Source organism: Geosmithia morbida (assembly GCF_012550715.1).
Source record: "Geosmithia morbida isolate 1262 chromosome Unknown scaffold_6, whole genome shotgun sequence".
Classification (NCBI taxonomy): Eukaryota; Fungi; Ascomycota; class Sordariomycetes; order Hypocreales; family Bionectriaceae; genus Geosmithia; species Geosmithia morbida.
The window spans coordinates 1,064,515-1,085,805 of NW_023336193.1; the positions used below are offsets into that span (position 1 = coordinate 1,064,515).

General features: G+C 55.1%; 6 protein-coding genes across 6 annotated transcripts; 4 read left to right on the forward strand and 2 right to left on the reverse strand.

The window, feature by feature from the left end:
• Nucleotides 1-56: 56 nt before the first annotated feature.
• On the forward strand, nt 57-1,567 carry GMORB2_6784 (pyruvate dehydrogenase E1 component alpha subunit; the record flags this gene model as incomplete). The annotated part of the gene is made up of 4 exons (XM_035468752.1): nt 57-212; nt 291-424; nt 523-977; nt 1,062-1,567. Coding segments are annotated over 4 exons (1,251 nt in total), but the record flags the coding sequence as incomplete, so codon positions are not given.
• A 1,026-nt stretch (nt 1,568-2,593) lies between these two features.
• GMORB2_6785 (DNA ligase 1) lies at nt 2,594-5,493 on the forward strand (the record flags this gene model as incomplete). Its single annotated transcript, XM_035468753.1, has 4 exons — nt 2,594-2,619; nt 2,759-2,892; nt 2,977-4,883; nt 4,942-5,493. 4 exons carry the CDS (start codon nt 2,594-2,596, stop codon nt 5,491-5,493), a joined length of 2,619 nt encoding a protein of 872 aa, XP_035321887.1.
• Nucleotides 5,494-5,767: 274 nt separating this feature from the next.
• GMORB2_6786 (chloride channel 3/4/5) lies at nt 5,768-8,752 on the reverse strand (the record flags this gene model as incomplete). Its single annotated transcript, XM_035468754.1, has 3 exons — nt 5,768-7,513; nt 7,611-7,763; nt 7,841-8,752. The coding sequence occupies 3 exons, from the start codon at nt 8,750-8,752 to the stop codon at nt 5,768-5,770; spliced, it is 2,811 nt and encodes a 936-aa protein (XP_035321888.1).
• An 852-nt stretch (nt 8,753-9,604) lies between these two features.
• On the forward strand, nt 9,605-13,403 carry GMORB2_6787 (Pyruvate/2-oxoglutarate dehydrogenase complex, dihydrolipoamide dehydrogenase (E3) component; the record flags this gene model as incomplete). Its single annotated transcript, XM_035468755.1, has 5 exons — nt 9,605-9,987; nt 10,061-10,367; nt 10,421-11,564; nt 11,890-12,109; nt 12,719-13,403. The coding sequence occupies 5 exons, from the start codon at nt 9,605-9,607 to the stop codon at nt 13,401-13,403; spliced, it is 2,739 nt and encodes a 912-aa protein (XP_035321889.1).
• A 49-nt stretch (nt 13,404-13,452) lies between these two features.
• GMORB2_6788 (uncharacterized protein) lies at nt 13,453-14,088 on the reverse strand (the record flags this gene model as incomplete). Its single annotated transcript, XM_035468756.1, has 1 exon — nt 13,453-14,088. One exon carries the CDS (start codon nt 14,086-14,088, stop codon nt 13,453-13,455), a length of 636 nt encoding a protein of 211 aa, XP_035321890.1.
• A 4,400-nt stretch (nt 14,089-18,488) lies between these two features.
• On the forward strand, nt 18,489-19,479 carry GMORB2_6789 (cell division control protein 42; the record flags this gene model as incomplete). Its single annotated transcript, XM_035468757.1, has 4 exons — nt 18,489-18,511; nt 18,742-18,861; nt 18,960-19,338; nt 19,414-19,479. 4 exons carry the CDS (start codon nt 18,489-18,491, stop codon nt 19,477-19,479), a joined length of 588 nt encoding a protein of 195 aa, XP_035321891.1.
• Nucleotides 19,480-21,291: the final 1,812 nt, after the last annotated feature.

A 21,291-nucleotide genomic window follows, 5' to 3' on the forward strand; every position in this document is an offset into this window, starting at 1 on the left:
CCCAATTCCGCGTTCCGAGGATATCAACAATCCGCACGAAAACAAAAAAAAACAAAATGTTCTCCAGAGCTCTTCGTGCCCCTAGCAGGGCGGCCGTTCCCAGGGTGTCTGCTCTGCGTGCTAAGGCTCCCGCTCCCTTTGTGGCTGTGGCTTCGCGTTCCGTCACGACCAATGCTGCCTCTTCGTCGGTGCTGCAGCACCCTCTTCCCGAGGTTGGTCTTGACAACGTGATACGAAAAAGGAGGATTGAATAAATTGAAATACTGACCTGTCTCTCTTTTCGACAACAGGCCGACGATGAAAAGTTCACCGTTACCCTCTCCGATGAGAGCTTCGAGACGTACCAGCTTGACCCGCCCCCTTACGAGGTTGAGGTGAGCAAAAAGGAGCTCAGGGATATGTACTACGAGATGGTTGTCACCCGGTACGTTGTCAAGATTCCGAACCTTTCCGGGGGGAGGAGAGAGGAGAGATGGTATGGATACAAAAACAGAATGGGGTAATATGCTGATAATCCCTCAGACAGATGGAGATGGCGGCCGACCGTTTGTACAAGGAGAAGAAGATCCGCGGTTTCTGCCACCTGTCGACGGGACAGGAGGCCGTGGCCACGGGTATCGAGCACGCCCTCACCAAGGAGGACGACATCATCACGGCCTACCGCTGCCACGGTTACGCCCTGATGCGCGGCGCTACGGTCCGCTCCATCATCGGCGAGCTGCTCGGTCGCCGTGAGGGTATCGCCTACGGAAAGGGCGGCTCTATGCACATGTTCTCCAAGGGCTTCTACGGCGGCAACGGTATCGTCGGTGCCCAGGTCCCCGTCGGTGCCGGCCTGGCCTTTGCCCACAAGTACAAGGGCAGCAAGACTGCCTCCGTCATCCTGTACGGTGACGGTGCCAGCAACCAGGGCCAGGTCTTTGAGGCCTTCAACATGGCTAAGCTGTGGAACCTCCCTGCTCTGTTCGGCTGCGAGAGTGAGTTTTGCCTGCCCTCTCTTTATGGTATCGTCACCCCGTTCCGTTGAACTGATGCTGACAACACTTGGTATCATGTAACAGACAACAAGTACGGTATGGGCACCTCGGCCGCCCGCTCCTCCGCCATGACCGAGTACTACAAGCGTGGCCAGTACATCCCCGGCCTCAAGGTTAACGGCATGGACGTCCTTGCCGTCAAGGCCGCCGTCCAGTACGGCAAGCAGTGGACCGGTGAGGACAAGGGCCCCATGGTTCTCGAGTACGTCACCTACCGCTACGGAGGTCACTCCATGTCGGACCCCGGAACCACGTACCGTACCCGCGAGGAGATCCAGCGCATGCGCTCTACAAACGACCCCATTGCCGGACTCAAGCAGAAGATCCTCGACTGGGGCGTCAACACCGAGGAGGAGCTCAAGAAGGTCGACAAGGAGGCCCGCGCCCACGTCAACGAGGAGGTCGCCGCCGCCGAGGCCATGGCCCCCCCGGAGCCCACCATGAACATCCTTTTCGAGGACATCTACGTCCCCGGCAGCGAGCCCAAGTTCATCCGCGGCCGTGTCCCCGAGGAGGACTACTACTTCCAGAAGTAAGTCGTCTACTAGACTTGGGCGTGGGGTGCTCCATACCCCAACTCTCTAGACTGATTGACTCGTTTCTCTGGCCACTTTCTCGTTGTGTGAACAATGGCGTACTCTCTCTGCCTTCCCTCTCTACCTTCTCTCCCTCCCACGCGCGCGCGCGCACACACACACACACACACACACACACACATGTAATTGAGAAGCATGCTTCCTCCCTGACTGCCGTCTCCTCACCCTTGTCTTTTTTTTCTTGTACTATAACTCGATTGTAGGTAGAGGGCGGAAAAAGAAGATTATGTATTCCTCGTGTGCAAAAGAAGAAACAGAAAACATATTTTTTTTCGGGGTAGGGGTCAGCAGGACGGCTTGCCTCGGATTGGTTGCTTTTCTCTACCTTTCTCCCTGTTGTGCCTTGGCTCCTCATCTTTTTCTATCTTACAACTTGAAAGAAGATGTTGTCGTCGTAATCTATTTGCCCTTCATGGTGTCTTTTTCTTTCCTATCAACGGACGAGCCTAGGAAGATGTGATAAAGTGATTTTATCTCTCTCCTTCTCCTCTTGGTCTACGCATATATGGTTGTCTCTTGACTGTCAGTGCTAACTTTGGCCAGTACCACTGAAAATTCCAGGTAGTATCGGAACAGTGTTGATAATAGGAAATGCTGGTGATGATGCTGATTGAGATAATGGTCATGGTCGAGTTGGCTGCCTGGAACAAGCTCACGTGCCTGGCGTGTCTTGGGCGCGTTCTTCTCCCTCCCCACACAGGAGATGTCCCGTTACAAGCGACGCGCAGAGAGGATCCAATTAACGCGATTTCTGCCTGCGCAACGCGCGCCATGATCAGCGTGAATCGTCTACGTCTACATTGCATCAGGCCCGTGCCTAACATTTCTCGTCATCTTGGGTCTCGATTTATATCATTCCTCTCATCCTCTTCATCTTCCTTCTTCCTGTTCTGTCGGCAGCAACAGAAGGGCATTTCGTCATTCTGCTCCCCATCCTCCTCCCTTTCTCGACCTGTCGTCATGGCGCCCAAGCAGTCGACTTTGGGGTATGTCAAGCCAACTCAGAGCACGATTGGGTGTGTGTTTCTCTGTGTGTGTGTGGGAGAGAGAGAGAGAGAGAGAGAGAGAGAGAGAGAGAGAGGGGTAGATTGAAAATGGTTCCAACGCTGATCACCTATTACTTAGCAAATTCTTCGGTGCCAAGGGCGCCCCTCCGCCTCAGCAGACAAAGCTATCGTTCGCGACCAAGGCGGGACGTAACAAGAAGGAAGAGACGGGTGCAGACGTCGAGGAGAAAGAGATTTCGGATCCTCACAACTGTGAGTCCTCTCTCTTTCTCACCAGAGACATTACGTGTGGACGCGTGACAAGGGAATGAGCTGACAGAGACAACAAACAATCAGCGACTAAGAAGCGTCATCGTCAAGAGAACGGAGCCGAATCGAAAGACACGAATGAGTCAAAGGAGAAGGAAGTAGAAGAAGAAGACGATGAAGATGTTGCGCCGGTGACGAAGAGGGCTAGGAGGAATCGTGTCAAGGTCGAAGAGGAGGACGAAGATGAGGACGAGGTGCCCGTCAAGAAGGATGGCAAATCCCCAAAGATCAAGAAGGCGAGTTCTCCGAGGATCAAGAAGGCGGATTCTCCAAAGATCAAGACAGAAGAGGCTGCTTCTACTGCTGTCGAGGTGACGAAGGATACAGACGAGGTGGAGGCTTCATCGTCTACATCCGAAGCCGAGATGGACGACGATGACGACAACGACGAGAAGAAGGAGGTAGTGGCTAAGGCACGGAAAAGGGTGCAGAGCAAGCTGATATCCGAGCACAAGGAGGACCCATATCCCGACTGGAAGGCAGGAACGCCGGTGCCTTACGCGGCCTTGTGCAAGACGTTCTCGCTCATCGAGATGACGACGAAGCGGCTCGTCATCATGGAGCACTGCTCGCTGTTCCTGCGACAGGTGATGCGGCTGACGCCCGATGACCTGCTGCCGACGGTGCTGCTGATGATCAACAAGCTAGCGCCCGACTACGCGGGCATCGAGCTAGGCATCGGCGAGTCACTCATCATGAAGGCCATCGGCGAGACAACGGGCCGCAGCCTGCAGGTCATCAAGTCGGACCAGAAGGAGATTGGCGACCTGGGGCTAGTGGCGGTCAAGAGTAGGTCGACACAGCCCACCATGTTCAAGCCCAAGGCCCTGACGGTGCGTGGCGTGCACCAGGGCCTGATGGACATTGCCACCGTGACAGGCAACGGGGCCCAGGGCCGCAAGGTGGACGGCATCAAGAAACTGCTCTCGGCGGCTGACGCCCACGGTACCGGCAAGATCGACATCACCCAGGACAAGGGCGGGCCTAGCGAGGCCAAGTACATTGTGCGCTTCCTAGAAGGCAAGCTGCGCCTGGGTCTGGCCGAGAGGACCGTGCTCGTTTCGCTCGCGCAGGCGGCCGTCTGCCACGAGGCCGACGCCAAGGGCAAGCCCCCCAGCACCGCCGACATGGAGCAGGGCGAGGCCATGCTCAAGGCGGTCTACAGTGAGCTGCCCAGCTACGACGCCATCATCCCTGCCATGATGGCCAATGGTATCCTCCAACTGTCGGAGACGTGCAAGCTCCAGCCCGGCGTGCCCCTGAAGCCCATGCTCGCCAAGCCCACCAAGGCCATCACCGAGGTGCTCGACCGGTTCGAGGGTCAGACCTTTACGTGCGAGTATAAGTACGACGGTGAGCGCGCCCAGATCCACTACGTCGCCAAGGATGCGCCGCAGGAGCTCAGCCAGTCGGCCCCCGGCGCCAACAAGGAGGCCGCCCGGGGCGTGGCCAGCATCTTCTCTCGCAACTCGGAGGACTTGTCCAAGAAGTACCCGGACGTGCTGGCCAAGCTGGACACGTGGATCAAAGACGACACCAAGAGCTTCGTGCTCGACTGCGAGACGGTGGCCTGGGACGTCGAGGAGAAGAAGGTGCTGCCCTTCCAGCAGCTTATGACGCGCAAGCGCAAGGACGTGAAGGTCGAGGACGTGAAAGTGAAAGTCTGCGTTTTCGCCTTTGACCTGCTCTACCTCAACGGCGAGCCCGTTGTCCGGAAGCCGCTGCGCGAGAGGCGCCAACTCCTCAATGACGCCTTTGCCCCTGTCGAGGGCGAGTTTGCCTTCGCCACGTCCATGAACGGTCAGGAACTCGATGAGATCCAGGTCTTTCTCGACGAGAGCGTCAAGGCCTCGTGTGAGGGTCTCATGGTCAAGATGCTAGATGGCCATGAGAGCGGGTACGAGCCCAGCAAGCGTAGTCGAAACTGGCTAAAGGTAGGTTGAGAAACTTGTCTGTTCCCCCTCTCTTCCTAATGTACTGACTATGTCACAGATAAAAAAAGACTACCTCTCAGGCGTAGGCGACTCCCTCGACCTCGTCGTGCTAGGAGCCTACTTCGGGAAGGGCAAACGCACATCAGTCTACGGCGCCTTCCTACTAGCGTGCTACAACGCCTCGTCGGACACATACGAGACGGTATGCAACATCGGCACTGGATTCTCGGAGCAGGTCCTCGAGGAGCTGCACGGCCAGCTATCGGCCATCACCATCGACCGCCCCAAACCCTTCTACTCCCACTCGACGGGCAACCAGCACCAGCCGGACGTGTGGTTCGAGCCCCGCTACGTGTGGGAGGTCAAGACGGCCGACCTGACCCTGTCGCCGCGCTACAAGGCCGGCTGCAAAGAGGGCGTCGACCCGGCGGCCGGTGGTGGCCCGGATGCGAAGGGCATCAGTCTGCGCTTCCCTCGCTTCATCAAGCTCAGGGACGACAAGAAGCCCGATGAGGCTACCTCAAGCAGGCAGGTCGCTGAGATGTACTGGAAGCAGGAGAGCATTACCAAGAACAAGGGTCCCGCTGTGGATGACGATTTTGAGTATTAGGGGGGGGGGGGGGGGGGGGTATGCCCATCTTTTTTAATGCCTGTATTAAAAGCCTATTTTGATATTTTAATGGGAATTGGGCGTTTGGTTTTCATGCATCACCTACAAATATATCTGTATATCTGCTTTTCTTTTTTTACCTCACAGGTGTCGTATACTACACTTTTATATTTCTAGAGTCATCCCAATGAGACAAGAAAAAAAATAAGAAGAGGAAGGGAAAAAAAAACCGGTGCATGCCATAATGACAGGAAGAACAAGAACAAGAGAAGGCTCAATTTCTCACGATCCCAAGGGCATCCTGTCCCCCATCATCATCAGCACGATGACTGAGAAGATTGATGTCCTCGGCGGCGCCATCGTCATCTTCAGTATCTTCGAGACTGACAGAAGCGGCAGGGGCGGATGATGAGGCGGGATGGTTACCTCCGGCAGGGGCATCTGCGGTGCGACGAGTCTCCTGGGCGCCGTGGTCGAGGACGTACCACATGTCCTTCTTGGTGAGCAGGCCCTGGAGGACGCCCTTGTCGGAGAAGAGGACGTAGCGCAGACCCAGCCTCTGGAAGTACGAGACGACGAGGTGCAGCGGGGTGCGGGATGACATGGTGATGGGGGTGTGGTCCATCCAGGGGCGGAGGTCGAGGGTGGAGCGGGGGTCGGCGAGGGGCTGATGGGAGAAGAAGGCCTCGGTGTCGGGCGGGAGGGAGCGCGGCGGGCGGGAGGCGGCGTGGACGTTGTAGCTCAACTCAGCGCGAGAGATGTAGCCCAGGAGGACGGCGTCGCGGGCGTCGGAGACGACGGGGAAGCCCCGGTGGGGGTGGGACTCGAGCACGTCGGTCAGCGAGGCCATGGTGTGGCCCGTGGCGGTGAGGACAACGAGGTCCTCTATGCGCGTCATGATCTGCAGGGCGGGGACGTCGGGCACCGTCGTCGTCGTCTCGTCGGCGTTGTCGAGGAACGGGTACTCGTTTAGGTGGATCCATGACTCGTAGATGCCGCGGCGGGAGAAGGCGTCGCCCACCCACTTGGAGATCATGACGGCCACCATGATGGGGAGGACGTAGGTCAGGGCGCCCGTCAGCTCGAACATGATGACGACGATGGACACGGTCATGCGCGTGACGCCCGCGAGGGCCGCGGCCGCGCCGATGATGGCGTACGGTCCGGGCGTCACGCACGCCACGTCCGGGCTGCACGACTGGAAGAGGAACATGTCCGGGTACGCGTCGTACAACATCTCCATGACTATGCCGACGGCGCGGCCGACCAGCGCGCCGATCGCCATGGACGGCAGGATGATGCCCGCCGGTATCTCCAGCCCGAAGGTGATGGCGGCCAGGAAGAAGCCGATCAGCGCCGCCACCAGGAGCAGCACGATGTTGCCTGCCGAGTCGAAGCCCGTCCTGCACAGACCCAGCTGGTCGTCCGGGAGCTGCGAGCACTCGGTGAACAGGTTGGACACGAGGCCCGTCGTCTGGATTTTCATGTAGAAGTTGGGGTAGTTGATAACGGCCGACAGCAGTGCCACCACCACCACCTGCACCAGCGGCGTCGGCAGCCACGACGTCGTCTTCTTGAACCGCGCCACCGCCATGTTGGCCCGGATGAAGAGGCCGCCATACACCCCACCCAGCACTCCCAGTAGCGCGTACGGGATGATCTCGAAGCCATGCCAGTCCGTGCTGAACTTGGTCTGGTACAGCACCAGCTTGCCCGACCGGAACGGGTCCAGCGCCTGCAGCGAAACCGCCGCCGTCATGGCGCACACGAAGCTCTGCCACATCGTCTTGTCCGGAAAGTAGTACGACAGCTGCTCCAGGCTGAACAGTACGCCGCCGATCGGCGACCCGAACGCCACCGATATGCCCGACGCCGCCGCCGCCGATAGCACCTCGCGCTTGCGCGCCTCGTTGCCGCTGATGCTAGGGAAGGGCTTGCTGAAGATGTTGGCGCAGCAGCACGCGACGTGCACCAGCGGACCTTCCTTGCCTAGCCACATGCCCGATGCCACGGCCAGGACCTAAAAGATGATGTTAGAGAATACAGTCTTTTTCCTTCCTTTCTTTTTTCTTCCCCACCCCGGGGGGGGGGGGTTGCCCACGGGTATCTTAACGTACCAGACCAAACGACTTGATTACCAGTGTCCAGAGGCCAAGGAAGCGCTTCATGACGAAGCCTCCCAAGACAGTCTTGATTTCAGGGATACCGCTGTGTTTCGCGTAGGGGGCATACTCTTGAACCAGAATAGCTGCGGTCGAAGCAAGCGTCACCTACATCGCGGCTCACATTAGCTGGCGCGATCAAATGGGAGAGGAGGAAAGGAGCAAGAATTGGGCTGTGACCGCACAGAGAAGATGGTGTAGAATATGTATCCGATAATCCACTTGAGACCCACGCTATGGGCGCCCAGGGTCTCTCCCCAGGTCCTCCAGCCCAGACACTTGGACCCCTGGTCGTAACCGAAGCAGCAGAAGCGCTTGTTGAGGTAGAACTTGCCGCCCTCGGGACCGCTGGAGCAGTAGCCCTCCTTGAGATCGCCGAGCCAATCGGTGGATATGTCGATGATGGCAGCGAGGGCGCCGACAGACAGACCCGTGAGGAGGATGATGATCCAGATCTGGCTTGCGTCAACGAGGTGGCGAAAGGTTCCAACGACACCACCGCCGCCGCCGCCAGTGTCGGGTGCCAGGGACCGTATACGCTGGCGCTCCTTGTTGTACTCAAAGATCCAGTCGATGGCCGTCAAGTCCTCGTAGCCGACGCGCCGCCCGGGACCCTCAATGTACCAGTCGAGTGGAGCATCATACTTGGACGAGCCGTTGCTGTTTCCAATGGCGCTTAGATGGTTTGCGTCCGGGATGTGGTCGTTCTCATCGTCATCATAGTTGTCGCCGCCGCCGCCGCTGCTGCTGCCGACGATGCGCGCCGACGAGCCGGGGCCGCCTTCTCCGCCGCGCAGGGAGGACCAGATATTGCGCCCGAGGGATAGGAATGAGGATCCTCGCTTGTGACTGCGCTTGAACGACATGGGCGTTCTCAGATCAGAGTGTAGGGGGTCATCGTCGAGGACGTCGTGGCGGCGCTGGCGGTTGGGGTCGGCGGCCTCGCCATCCAGCAAGTCTAGCTCGTCGTCGTCATCCCGGTCGTCGGAGTGGGTGGGCGTGTTGGCCCCGATGGGAGAGGGAGGAGAGGAGGAGGCGGAGGCGGAGGCGGAGGCTGGAGCGAAGGCAGTCGTCTTGTTTTGGGGGGCGACAGGCATGATGAGAGGGTGCTTGTGCCCCTTTTATTCCATTTTTTTTTCTCTTTTTCTTTTCGTTATGGCGCAGGAGATGGATGTGGCGATGCTGCACTTTTGGTGTTTCTCTTTCTCTCGCTGATAATGTATTACGTCCTAGTAGTAATATGGCACTCGTAGAGACTCATGGTGGGATATTACTCGCTACAAAAGACGTGTCCTGGCTGATCAATCCCGTAATCATTGGCATTCTTCACTGTTGTAGGTATATTGAATCCACTGTAACCATGAGCTGTAGGGAGTAGAGTACAGTTACTGGAGAGATAACTGTTATTCTGTATCTGTAGCTATTATCATGATGCATATGTACTCCGTACAGCCTCCAGGCAGTCTGTTAGCGAATATAGGCCTTCCCTCGGGCCCTATATGCGCTGTAATGCGGCATGCGATCCATGAAACGGTACGCTGCAAGTTTCTGGTACCTGCTTATCGTCTCATGCGATAAGACACTTTTTCTACCTCCTGTACTATCGTACTCGTACGGAGTAATCTGTACTTTAGGGTGTTTTGGCGTGGCGTCTCAACGAGCCTAGAGGAAGGTGCGGTGCGGTTCGGTGCTGCCCTTTGCACCTGCCGCAGTTGGTGCAGGCTATTCTCGTAAACACAAAACAGACAAAAAAACAAAACAAAAAGATACATCACTGTCCTGCCTCTAGCAATTGCCAATATCTGGGACCATCATATATATATATATTTTTACTAAACATTGATGAAAAAGTAAAGGAGAAACGGAATTCCTCTGGACTACCAATATTTCCTCTCGGGAATACTATTCACTTATACTGACCTCTTCATGTTCCTCTGATCCGACCTGCCATGGCTGAGCCAGCAACCAGCACCCAGCGCCAAGGAGGGGACGCTGCCAACCTCGACAGGGTAAAGTCCCTGCTCCGGGCCAGGGATGATACCCAGAGATTCGTCGGCCTCGCAATCCTCAAATCGGTCCTTGACAACTCACCTGAGCTCCGTCAGAACCATGTGGCCGTCCAGGACCTCTGGGCCTGCATCTCGCCCAAGTTCCTCGATCGCCTACTAAGGACCGGGTCTGCATCGTCCGCCAAAGGTAAAGACGCCGGTGAGATGCTCAACCTGGCCGTCTCAGTCCTGCACACATTTGGCCTTCTCCTGCCTCCAGATTCGCTAGAAAATGCCAAGTTTCCTGGAAGAGTGCCGCTCCTCATCTCGGCGCTTCTTCAGAGGTGCGTATGGCCACTTGAATTACTACTAGTAGTAGCATCCGATATGGGTGGCCACATGGCTAACACCAAGCAGCTCCCCGGAAACAACTCTTCTCATTCTACAGCTCCTAAACACACTTGCCAGCACACGGGCAGGTGCAGAGTCTTTCATAAAGGTCGACGATATCAGTCCGCTCACTGAAATCGCCCCTTCAAATCCCCTTGCTCTCGATGTCCTCCGCTACGCCTGGCTCCACGCAATGGGGGGCTCTCTGCCCAAACGAACCCTCTCGGAGAGCATCAGCAAGACTCTCAAGATATTAGTGCCGTCATTTACCGGCACAGACGCCGTCACGCTTCTTGATTTCTTGGGCGACCTTTTGCGACAGGCAGACAAAGAGGTGAGCATCATGGTCTTCAAGCATGCGAAGTCGTGGCTAACGGGTCTCGACAGATTATACCAGCTCCATCTCTGTGGCTCAAACCTACCGTTAACCACGTAAGAAACCTTGTGATCAGCCGACCAACTCCAGAAGCCAGAGCTGCCTACACAAACTTCTCTGCTTCTCTCCTCCAGGTCTACCCTAAAGAGGCTGCCGATGCGCTCTTCACCGGAGACCACAAGAGTGAGAAGCCCTTTGGTTTCCTCCTCATAAATCTCCTCCTCATTGACATACGCTCTTCGACGCCCATGATCCTTGAGCAGCTCAACAGTCCCGAGTATGCCGGAACCGCACGACGGCTAGCATCTGCTTATGATGTCATCGCTATGTTCATCGGGTTTCTAGTGCGATGTCTGGACGATGACAGGCCCATGCCCATGCCGCCAGACAGCCTGCTGAAGCTGAGGAGCAGCATATCCGAGACCATGTCCGTCACAACCGAGTACCTCAGAGACAGGTGGGACAGCTCCGTCGCTGGCGCCATGGGTCTCCACACCGAGGCTCGAACCTCCACCACCGAGACGGCGACGGGATCTTACCACAGCCTGGCCTGGGACTCCATGAAGAACAGGGTCGACCAGGATCCCCTGACGCTCTCGTCACTACGCTGCCTGAGCCTGTGGCTACGTGAGGATGAGAACGACGACCTCAGGCAAGAGGCCACCGGTCTGATCGACATGCTCACGGAGCTCTACCAGTCGGGTGCATCCCAGGGTATCGACTTTCGGTCCCCCGTCCTCGTAGCCCTGGAAGCCCTCGTGACGCTGGATCAGGGGCGCGAGATCCTACTGAGCCACGACGGTTGGAAGACGCTCAGCAGGGACCTCGTCGAAACCGTACGAGATCCCACCCGCCTGGGCCAGCAGGTCGAGATAACCCGCGGCACGGACACTGTCCGCGTGCTCCTGCCGATTGTGGAGCAGCAGCGCGCCGGCACGGCAGAGGAGTGGATGGACCTCATCACCGCCGTGGCAGCGTGGGATCTGGACGAGAACCGCACGCTCCAGGTGGAGGGTCGCAGATTTGTCATTGCCGTCCTACAGCTCTGCAGCTCCATCCTCGTGGGCGCCAGCCAAGGCATGCGGAGGAGGTACACACACTCCGTCAGTGCTGTCTCAGGCATCGCCCACCGTCTGGCAGCCACCTTGGATGAAGGTGATCAGTTGAAGGAGGAGATGGACGATGTTCTCACAACGCTGGCCAGCCTGTGATTGTGGCCTATGGATTTTTAAATCCGGCCATACAAAACAATTGCACCAGCTCAGCCTAGCTCCACCCCTTACACTGACATCACAAGATTAATCATCTATTCAGCACAGTAAAAATGAGAAGCTCGGGGATATTCACATGCCATGTAATGTTCAGAGGTGTGTGTGTGTAAACATACAAAAGCCAATACAAGTCTGACAATGTGTTGTAATACTTCCTTTTTTTTCCCCTGTTGCTGTTGTCTCCTCATTACTCTCTATATTACATATAGGAGGTCCTGCAGATATAGTGACACAATACAACGCGCTCTTCCTGGGATCTGACCAAGGCGTCAACAACACCCTAGCCAAGGCCTTTGCAGCAGCAGGCAAGACGACAGCCATGGTAGAGCGCACCGCGCTGAACTTGACGTGCATCAACACGGGCTGCACGCCTACCAAGACGATGATATCATCCGGTCGCGCAGCGCACATGGTCCAAAGGGGCGGGGAGTACGGCGTCCTGGAGACCGTGATGGGCAACTTGATGGTAGGCATGGGGAGGGGTCCAGCAGCGCAAGAGGGACATTGTCAAGTCGTGGAGCGGCGGAATGGCGCGCGGGTTAGAGGATGCCTCTGTTTGCGTGGCCATGGGGGAGGCCAGGTTCATGGGACTCAGGGAGGTAGAAGCGATGACGACGACGATCTCTGGCGGGAAGAAGAAGAGGGAGGAGAGGAGGGAGGTGTTGGCCGGTGACGTTGTGTTTGTGTCGACTGGTGAGAGACCTTTCCGTCCGGACATTCCGGGTCTCGAGGGGGTTGACGCGACGCGCGTGCTCGACTCGACCTCAGCCATGGAGCTGGATAGCGTGCCGGGGCATCTTGTCGTCGTGGGCGGCGGGCCGGTGGGCGTCGAGTTCGCGCAGCTGTTTCGGCGTCTTGGGGCGCGCGGCACCATAGTCCAGAGGGGCGGGCAGCTCATACACCGTGAGGATGGGGACGTGGCCGAGTGTCTGCGCGGGATACTGGTACAGGACCGGCATCGGCAGTGGCGTGGGGGGCATCACGCCCACACCCACGCCCACACCCACGATGGCGGATGATTCTTCCTCGTCTTAACAGAAACGGTAATGAGGAGACGGCGACCTCCTCTTTGGAGATGCAGCTCGACGGTGGGGAGACGGTCAAGGGTACACATCTGCTCCTGGCGATAGGCCACGTTCCCAACACGGACATGCTCAGCCTCGAGGCGGCGGGCGTCAGGGCCACGGCCCGGGGCCACATCATCGTCGACGACAAACTCCAGACAAGCGCGGAGGGTGTGTGCGCCCCCGGGGACGTTCTTGGCGGGCCGGCATTTACACACATGTCGTACGACGACTCGCGCATCATCCACGCCAATCTCCTGGACATCACCAAGCCTTCGACGACAAGGACGAGGATGACAGCTCAATCATCCCGTTCACGCAACCTGACGCCAGACGTGGCATTTACGGACCCGCAGCTGGCGCACGTAGGTCTACACGGGAGGGATCTTCTGGCCGACGGCGGGCGTGGCTTCAGGACGGCCGTCATGCCAATGTCGTGCGTCACCAGGGCGGCGGAGACGGCTGAGGGTCGAGGCATGATGAAGGTTAGCATGGACGACCAGACGGGCGAGATCCTGGGCTTCACTTGTCTGAGTATCGAGGGCGGGGAGATCATGTCGCTCGTGCAGACGGCCATGATGGGCGGATTGAGATGGTGGGATCTCGAGGGGAACGTGTATGCGCATCCAACCATGGCGGAGAGTCTGAATAAACTTTAGGGTTATTTGAAGTAGAGGAAATCCCCTTTTACGTGAATTGATGATGCTTTCATGCCTGAATTGTCGTCTGGCTGTTGCTGTTGCTGTTGCTGTTGCTGTTGCTGTCGTCCTTGGTAGATGTGGTCGCAGTGCTGATGGCCTTGGCCCTCTTCTTGCGTGCCCTGCGGACTTGAATCTCCAGACTGGACATCTCGGCCGACAAGCTGACGAGCTGGGGGATGACCTGGTCCACCGCCTCGATGGACCGTGCCTGCGCGTCACGTAGTGGCATGGGTGTCAGTACGCCAAACCACCGTAGCGGGTTGTTGGAGGTATTTTTCTTCTTCCTCCTGTCCTCCTCCTCCTCTGCCTCTTTCTCCTCCCCCTCTTGCTTGCTTCCTTCTGCCTGCTGCTGCTCCGCCTCCTCTTTCACCTTGACTGCCTTGAAGCTCGGGACCTGAGCAGCATCGCCATCCAACCCCTCAATCTCCAGCACGCGAGAGGCCTTCATCCGACCATCGTACTGGTCCTGGCCGTATCGCAGACCCCTCTCGGCCGAGAAGTTGGCCCGCGCGATGCTCTGGTGCACCGACGACTGGAGGCGGACGAGACGCGAGCGCAAAGTGGTGTACTCGTCTAATAAGATGAGGTAGCGCTCTAGCAGGGCGTCGATTACTGAGTCGTGGTCATGGTCCTTGTCTGTCATGATGCGTTGCCGTGGTATTACGTGCCTGTCTCTGAGGGGTGTATGTTTCGATGGAAGTTGTGGGCAAAAAAAAAAGGTTGGTGTGGAATGTTCCCTAACCCGGGACCTGGCACTTTTCTTTTGCCTCTACAGATACGTGAACTTTTTTCTTCGTCTGCAACCAAAGCAAGACAGGTTCTGTGTCTGATATCGAGCAAAATAATCACATTTAGATGACTAATTGGATATTGTTACCTCTTTCTTTTGCAAGGTACGGAGTATAATTGTCTGTGCTCGGTTGGACATGCCATCCATTTGTGCAGTTGGTAAAAATAAGCATGTTTGTGTAAGCCGACAGCCTCAAGTACTCAATGATATTACATCACCGAATAGTATATGGCAAACACCAAATGAATTGCTACAAGCTCAATTGTGTTCTGCCAATACAGTTCTGGACCATCTCAGCTTCACCGTTCTACTTTCCTTTCTTTCTTTCCTTCCTCCTCTCAGCCCCCTCAAAGTTCTAGAACGTCACCACAAATTTCTACCTAGACTCAGCAAGCTTTGGGCTGATCAATTACGCGGTATACCGTATAGGCGACAAGACAACCCAGCCGGGATACCTTAGAAACCCGGGTCGCATGCATGAGGGGTCAGGTACCTTCGAGTTGGGCATGTTCCCGTCTCGCAGAAAAAAAAGAGGCGGGGAGACAGGAAACGAACAAGTATAATGTAATATGTGATGGACAGCCGGGTGACGTGGCGGGGGGGAGAGAATTTTGGTGTACGAGTACAGGTATCATGGCAATATCAGTTGGGTCCTGATGGAGAACAGCAACAGCGAGTACTGGCACGAATACCGTAGACAAACGGCCGAGATGCATGGGATCGCCAAGGACTCCGTACAAGCACAGTCACTCCATACGAGCAGTAACACTACTCGTAGAAGTTTTACAGGTGGTTGTACACACTTGTCCCATGGTGTTTGTCGTGCTGCGAGTTTAGCTGGGCCGTCGTGATACCAATAGCAACCAACACCTCTAACGCAATGTAGAGCGCAACGATATTCGTAGCAGGTGCGTGTAGACACGATTGCCCTTTTGAGCAGCAAGTTCGTTTCTGCAGTGATTTCTATAAAATAAAATAAGGAAAGCAAGGAAAGCCACTGGTAAGCACGGATAATAGGGGTATTCCTACTCCGTACCGCGTGCTCCGTAGATGATAAGGGGCATGACACTCACAAAGGTCGGTAGAAGGATAACCGATGTTTCATTCACGGCCCTGTAATAATCGCGGTTGAATAACCCGGAAACCACGTGTGGGCAGGGGCAATGGCGTGACAGGTCGTCTCGAGTGTGCCGTGCCGCGTGCGTGCAGTGCAGTTGGCAGTTGCCAGTGGTAGTCTTCAGGCTTTTGAGTATTACGTACTCGACCGTCGTAGCGCACTGCTCGCGTATCAGCACGCACCACTACGAGTATCATCACCTGTACATGTACCTGTAGCCTGTATTATTAGCTGGTGAAGGATGGTACGGTGGTAAGCTTGATAGCAAGCTCGACTGACTCTGACGCTCGCGGCTCGACGAGTGCTGGCCGCGCTGGCCCTGGGAGATTGGCACATATGTGATTTTTTTTTTTGCTCCTCGCCCCCTTCCTCTCACCAGGCCTTTGGCTTTTCTTCTTTTTTTTTTTCCTGACAGGGGATGCGACGCGCCTGGGGCGGGCCGGGGAGGGGGGTCCCCTCCAACCGAGGGAACCAGTCAGGGAAATGAGACGGAGGCCGATGGAGTGGGTGCGAAGGCTGAGAGGGCTGGACTGACTGGGCTGGGATGGCCCCAGACCCAGACTGTCGTGGCCCATGGTGAGTTGACATTCAACCAAGCCGAGGTCTCGAGGGTCCGAGAAACCTGAATGGAGATTGGGGCTACCGTTGGTAGGGGAGACGGGCAGTGGTTTGCCGTCGCTTGTTGTTGCCGTCGTCGTCTGTTCATTTGGCATTGTGTGGTCTTGTATCAGCGGTTGGTTCCACATAGCCATACAAGTACCGTACAAGGGGGAGGGAAGATCCAAGGGGTTCAAGGATCAAGGGGAAGAATAGGAGAGCGATTATAGAGAAGAGGTGGGTGAAGTGAGGCCCTTGGGGACCCTTGGGGACCCTTGGGGGGAGCGGGAGGAAGAGAGAGAAGAGAAAAGCTGTGAGCTTTGCCAATTTGGAAGGAGCGCCCGGGGATGAGGAACGTGAAAGAAGGAGGGATGGACCCTGCCCCTCTGTTAAGTAAGTGCATAATATTATGCAGGGCTGTTGCAGTCTGAGCATGCCGTAGAAATTGAAACTACAACGTTTTTAAGCAAGAGGACGTGAATGCTAGGAAGATATTACGTGCTCTATGACACCACCAGTAAGTAATAATACTAGCTAGTATCGTAATGCTGTTATTTAGCTGTATCCGCAGTCAGAGATAATACTGTAGTACAGGTATCGCTTGGTAGTCGTGGGGATACATTGTGCTCCGTATTCTACTCTCAGTCAGTGATCAGTACATGCACATATACGTGTATGCGTGATGCCCTACCCGGCTTTACCTGGATTTACCTCATTTTTCTTTAACTGAGACATTAAACGCGATGGTCATTGACGGGATATGACGCGGCCGACTGAATAGCTACGAGCAACTAGCCGCGCGCCGGCGAACTTTGGCATGTTGAATGGTAACCGCATGCATCACCCACGGGCTGTCACTGCGTACTATTATTCATGACCATACAGCCTATATTATGTACTTCTACTACTACAACTATCCAGGGTATCACTATTATTCAGTTCTCATACGGTGCAATCATACTAACAGTAGCTAAGCCCGTACGAGAGGTACCACGTAGGATACTTGTAACACGAGGCTTCCATTGACCCTCCTTCCAAGTTGCCTGACCCAGGACGGACGTGATTGAACCCGACCCCGAACTTATAGCGCAAGCAGAGCGGTCCCTCCTCCTGTAACATCCCTGTAACACCTGGCCCCTGGTTTATCCGGTGCTGCACGCTAAAGCGGGAGAGCAACTTGCTGGGGGAGATGGGCTGGAGCAGCTGTCCGGGTTAGCTAATGGTGGTGAATTTAGAAGAGCCAAGACTGTGATGCTCCGTAATACTTATACATGTACGGAGTACATCGACGTAGCGAGTGCTATTACTTGTATCTGGGTCTCACAGCCCAAGCCTCATCAAGGCAGTGATGGTGCTACACATGCTGGTGCAAGGACAGCTGTGTTATAGTACACGTACGTTGCTATGCCCTTGTATCCGACTCGACGCACGGATACTGCCATTTGCACTGATAGAGTGACTGATATTGCGGGTACGACTCCGTACAGGCGGTACGAGTACGAGTACCCTGCGGGCATCTTCCAAGACTCTAAGCTCTACATGTAGGCTCTAGACTCTACTCTAGCTCTATTAAGCTGTCTCCTCCATGCCTTCTTGGCTGTATTATTACTCCATACATACTCGTACTTGTACATGTACTTGTAGTCCATACACTGGGCCAACCCGTCCACTAGAACCAGCCCGTACTCGTACATTATTACTGGACCTACCTGTATTATCACTAGGCTCTCTACGGAGGTCTCCAGCTCTCTCCTACCGCCTACCAACTCCCAAACCCGTCCCATCACACCCACTCATCACTCTCCCAGTTAGTTCCCTCCCAGTCCTCCTAGTCCTCCCACCCCCCCCCCCCCAATTGTGCTCTCGACCACAGAAGTCCCTATCCCTCTTCCTGCATCCTATTCAATCCATTATTCATCCCTCTATTATCGCCTCTGCAACAGAACAGCCCTTACCTCTAGTAGATCTCTTTTCTACTTTCTCTTCTTCGAACTTCCTGAGCCATACCCCCATCGTCAACATCTTCGCCATCATCMCCTTACCCCCCCCCCCCMCCCCACATCGTCGCCGGGCCACCGCCGCCTGTGTGCTTGCTACTGCTACTACTAACACTGCCGCCGCTGCTACTGCTGCTGGTGCTGCTGCCCCGTAAAACGAATCAACTGCGCCCGCCGCCGCCGCTCGCCGCCTTCTTTTCCCTTAACCCCCCCCTTCACGACCGACCGCCTGCTTGTCTCTGCCCTTTTGCGTGCTCAGGTCCAGGACTGCGTGTGTGTGTGTGTTGTTGCATCACCTACAGTTGCGCTTCACCAGAGAGACTGGAAGCAATCTTTTTTGCCTATTGCCTAGGCCGTATTCCCAAAAGCTTTGATCAATCCAACGTCATCGGCAGTCCCTATTTTTTCGTCCCTTACCCGCGATAAGCCCGGTTCCTATTTTCTCTCGCTTCTGCTACTTGCATCTCTTCCCGCACCACAACACCACACGAAGCTTCTCCCCGCGCACACACCCAACGGGCAACAAGACTCGATCTCTAGCAATGGCTGTTGTCGCAACCATCAAGTACGTTGCTCTGCATCTTGCCCTCTACTCTACCCTTCTACCTCTGCACTTGGGCTTTGCCATACCTGACCTGCTCCTCCCCCCCTTTGCCCACGTCGCACACCGATTGTTGGCGCACAGCGGTGTGCTCTGGATATCGTCGGACAGGCATCGCCACCTCCTCTGGCCTCCTTCATGCTGCTGCCTGCCGGCTCATTTATATTGATTCAAGGCTGACCTCCAATTTCCAGGTGCGTTGTCGTCGGTGACGGTGCTGTGGGCAAGACATGTCTCCTCATCAGCTACACTACCAACAAGTTTCCCTCGGAATACGTCCCGACCGTCTTCGACAACTATGCCGTTACCGTTATGTAGGCCATTTTCTTCTTTTCCATGCCTGCCCGGTTCTGGACTGTGTCTAGACTACGCCGGTGGGATACCTGGGTTCGGGGCTGACATGCGAGAACAGGATTGGTGATGAACCCTACACCCTCGGACTCTTCGATACAGCCGGTCAAGAAGACTACGACAGGCTCCGACCCCTCTCTTACCCCCAGACCGACGTCTTCCTCGTCTGCTTCAGCGTCACCTCGCCCGCCTCGTTTGAAAATGTTCGCGAGAAGTGGTTTCCTGAGGTCCACCACCACTGCCCCGGCGTCCCCTGCCTCATTGTCGGTACCCAGGTCGACCTGCGCGACGACCAAGGAGTTAGGGAAAAGCTGGCTAAGCAGAAGATGGCCCCCGTGCGCAGGGAGGATGGAGAGCGCATGGCCAAGGAGCTAGGTGCTGTCAAGTACGTTGAATGCAGTGCTCTTACCCAGTACAAGCTCAAGGACGTTTTTGACGAGGTATGTTCTCTCCTTGACCTCTACCAGACAGTTGCTCACTTGGTACCTTGAACTGACACATTGACTGGAATACAGGCCATCGTCGCCGCTCTGGAGCCGCCGGCGCCCAAGAAAAAGTCCCACAAGTGCCTGATCCTCTAAATCCGTCGCGGAATTCAGGGGAGAGTGCGGTCAGAGGCTTGGCAAATTGGCCAAGGCACCAAGCAAGCCGCACTGGGGCGCTCTAGTAGCGAGCAAAGTTGGAAGCAGGAGTTTGAATCTGATAGAACATCAAGACGGGAAACCCCAAGGGCCTCGACGGCTCGGTACACATAACACAACGACACACGACGACGACAACAACAACAACAACAACAACAACAACAACAACAACAACAACAACAACAACAACAACAACAACAACAACGACAACAACAACAACAACAACAACAACAACAACAACAACAACAACAACAACAACAACAACAACGACAACAACAACACAATGCACGATACAAACACAAACCCCCCTCCCCCCCAAACTGGAGCAAACAAAGACACGGGTGTCACAGCAACAGAACGGGCGCTTCTCCTGTGGAGAGCTCATCTTTCCCCTTCTCTGAAAATGAGGCGATTGGAAAATTATGAGGGGGAGGGTCGTATTTCAGCCCTCGCTCAGGTTGAGAGAAACAGAAGAGAGAAGGGCAATCTTTTGCACCCTCTTGACGAGGGGCAGAATTGAATCTTTTGCTAATCGCTCCTCTTATCTCGCCCTTTCCTCACCCCCTTTCCACTTCTCGGACCTCTTTCCGCAGTCCAAAGATCTAAAGTGTTGGTTGTTCTTTCCCCCCCTCTTTATCTTTCTCAGCCCCATCTCGTTTTCTATGTCTTTCCGTTGGGTTTCTTGTTACTATTTTACATCTGGTTCTTTTTTATTCTACTTTATTCTATTCCCACTTGTTTCAGATGTGGGGGAGGGGTCAAAGAGTGAGGAGGAGATGGACTCGTTGGGAGATGCTCTAGAGAGACGAGCTACGAAGACAAGGGGATGAAGAGGAAGAATCATTCAGCTTCGATAGGAACTGCCTCTCCCCCTTTTCCTTGCCATTTTTCTTTATATTCCTTTTTATTATTTTCTTTCGGCGATTGGAGTGCAATGCGAGCAAGAACAGAAAACAATGATCTTTTTTCCCCTCCATCTCCCCCAAGTCCTTAGTCATAGGGACTTCCAGATACGATGTACGGGTATAGTGTTACTGGGTATATGTACTCGTACTGCACATTAGTAGCAGCTGGTAGTCATAGTATTAGTCATCGATGTACGAGTAGTAGAGCGGGGTTTGACGGCCGGTGGACTTGCGATGCACTGGGGTATCTGGGGATGTATGCGTTTGGTAATGGATTCTCGGTGTCTTTTTTACGTGTATGATGTACTCTCTCGTAAAGAGTTTATTTCTTATTCTCAAAGGGCTAGAAGAGATGAGTGCTACTGTAGTTCTGGTAGGGGGAGAGGATGCTTCGGGGAGAAGATGGAAGGAGAGGGATGGTCGTATCAACTAGCGCTATCTAATGTACGACTTGAAGCGCCTACTTGCGTAGCGGTATCCTGTACTGAGTAGTGAGATATACATGCGGTATCTGTACGAGTAGTGATAGGAATTGGGCAATGTCCATGTACTCCCTACTCGTACTGCTAGTGATGCGCGATCCTTATCTTCGACTCGTGAGTGTCAATGCCGACGCCCTTTCCAGACTGGTAATTGTCAATGGCGGCGGCCATGGGCCAAGTGGGTCAGTCACCCCACATTGGACGACTTGCCGATTGCGCATATATTGAAGCCGACAGAAATTTTGGGAGCTCTTGGTCATTTTCCCCCTCTTTCTTCTTATTTTTGTTTAATGGATAGAGGAAATAAGGATTGAAAGATTGACAATAAAAGAGAGAGAGAGAGAGAGAGAGAGAGAAAGAGAGAA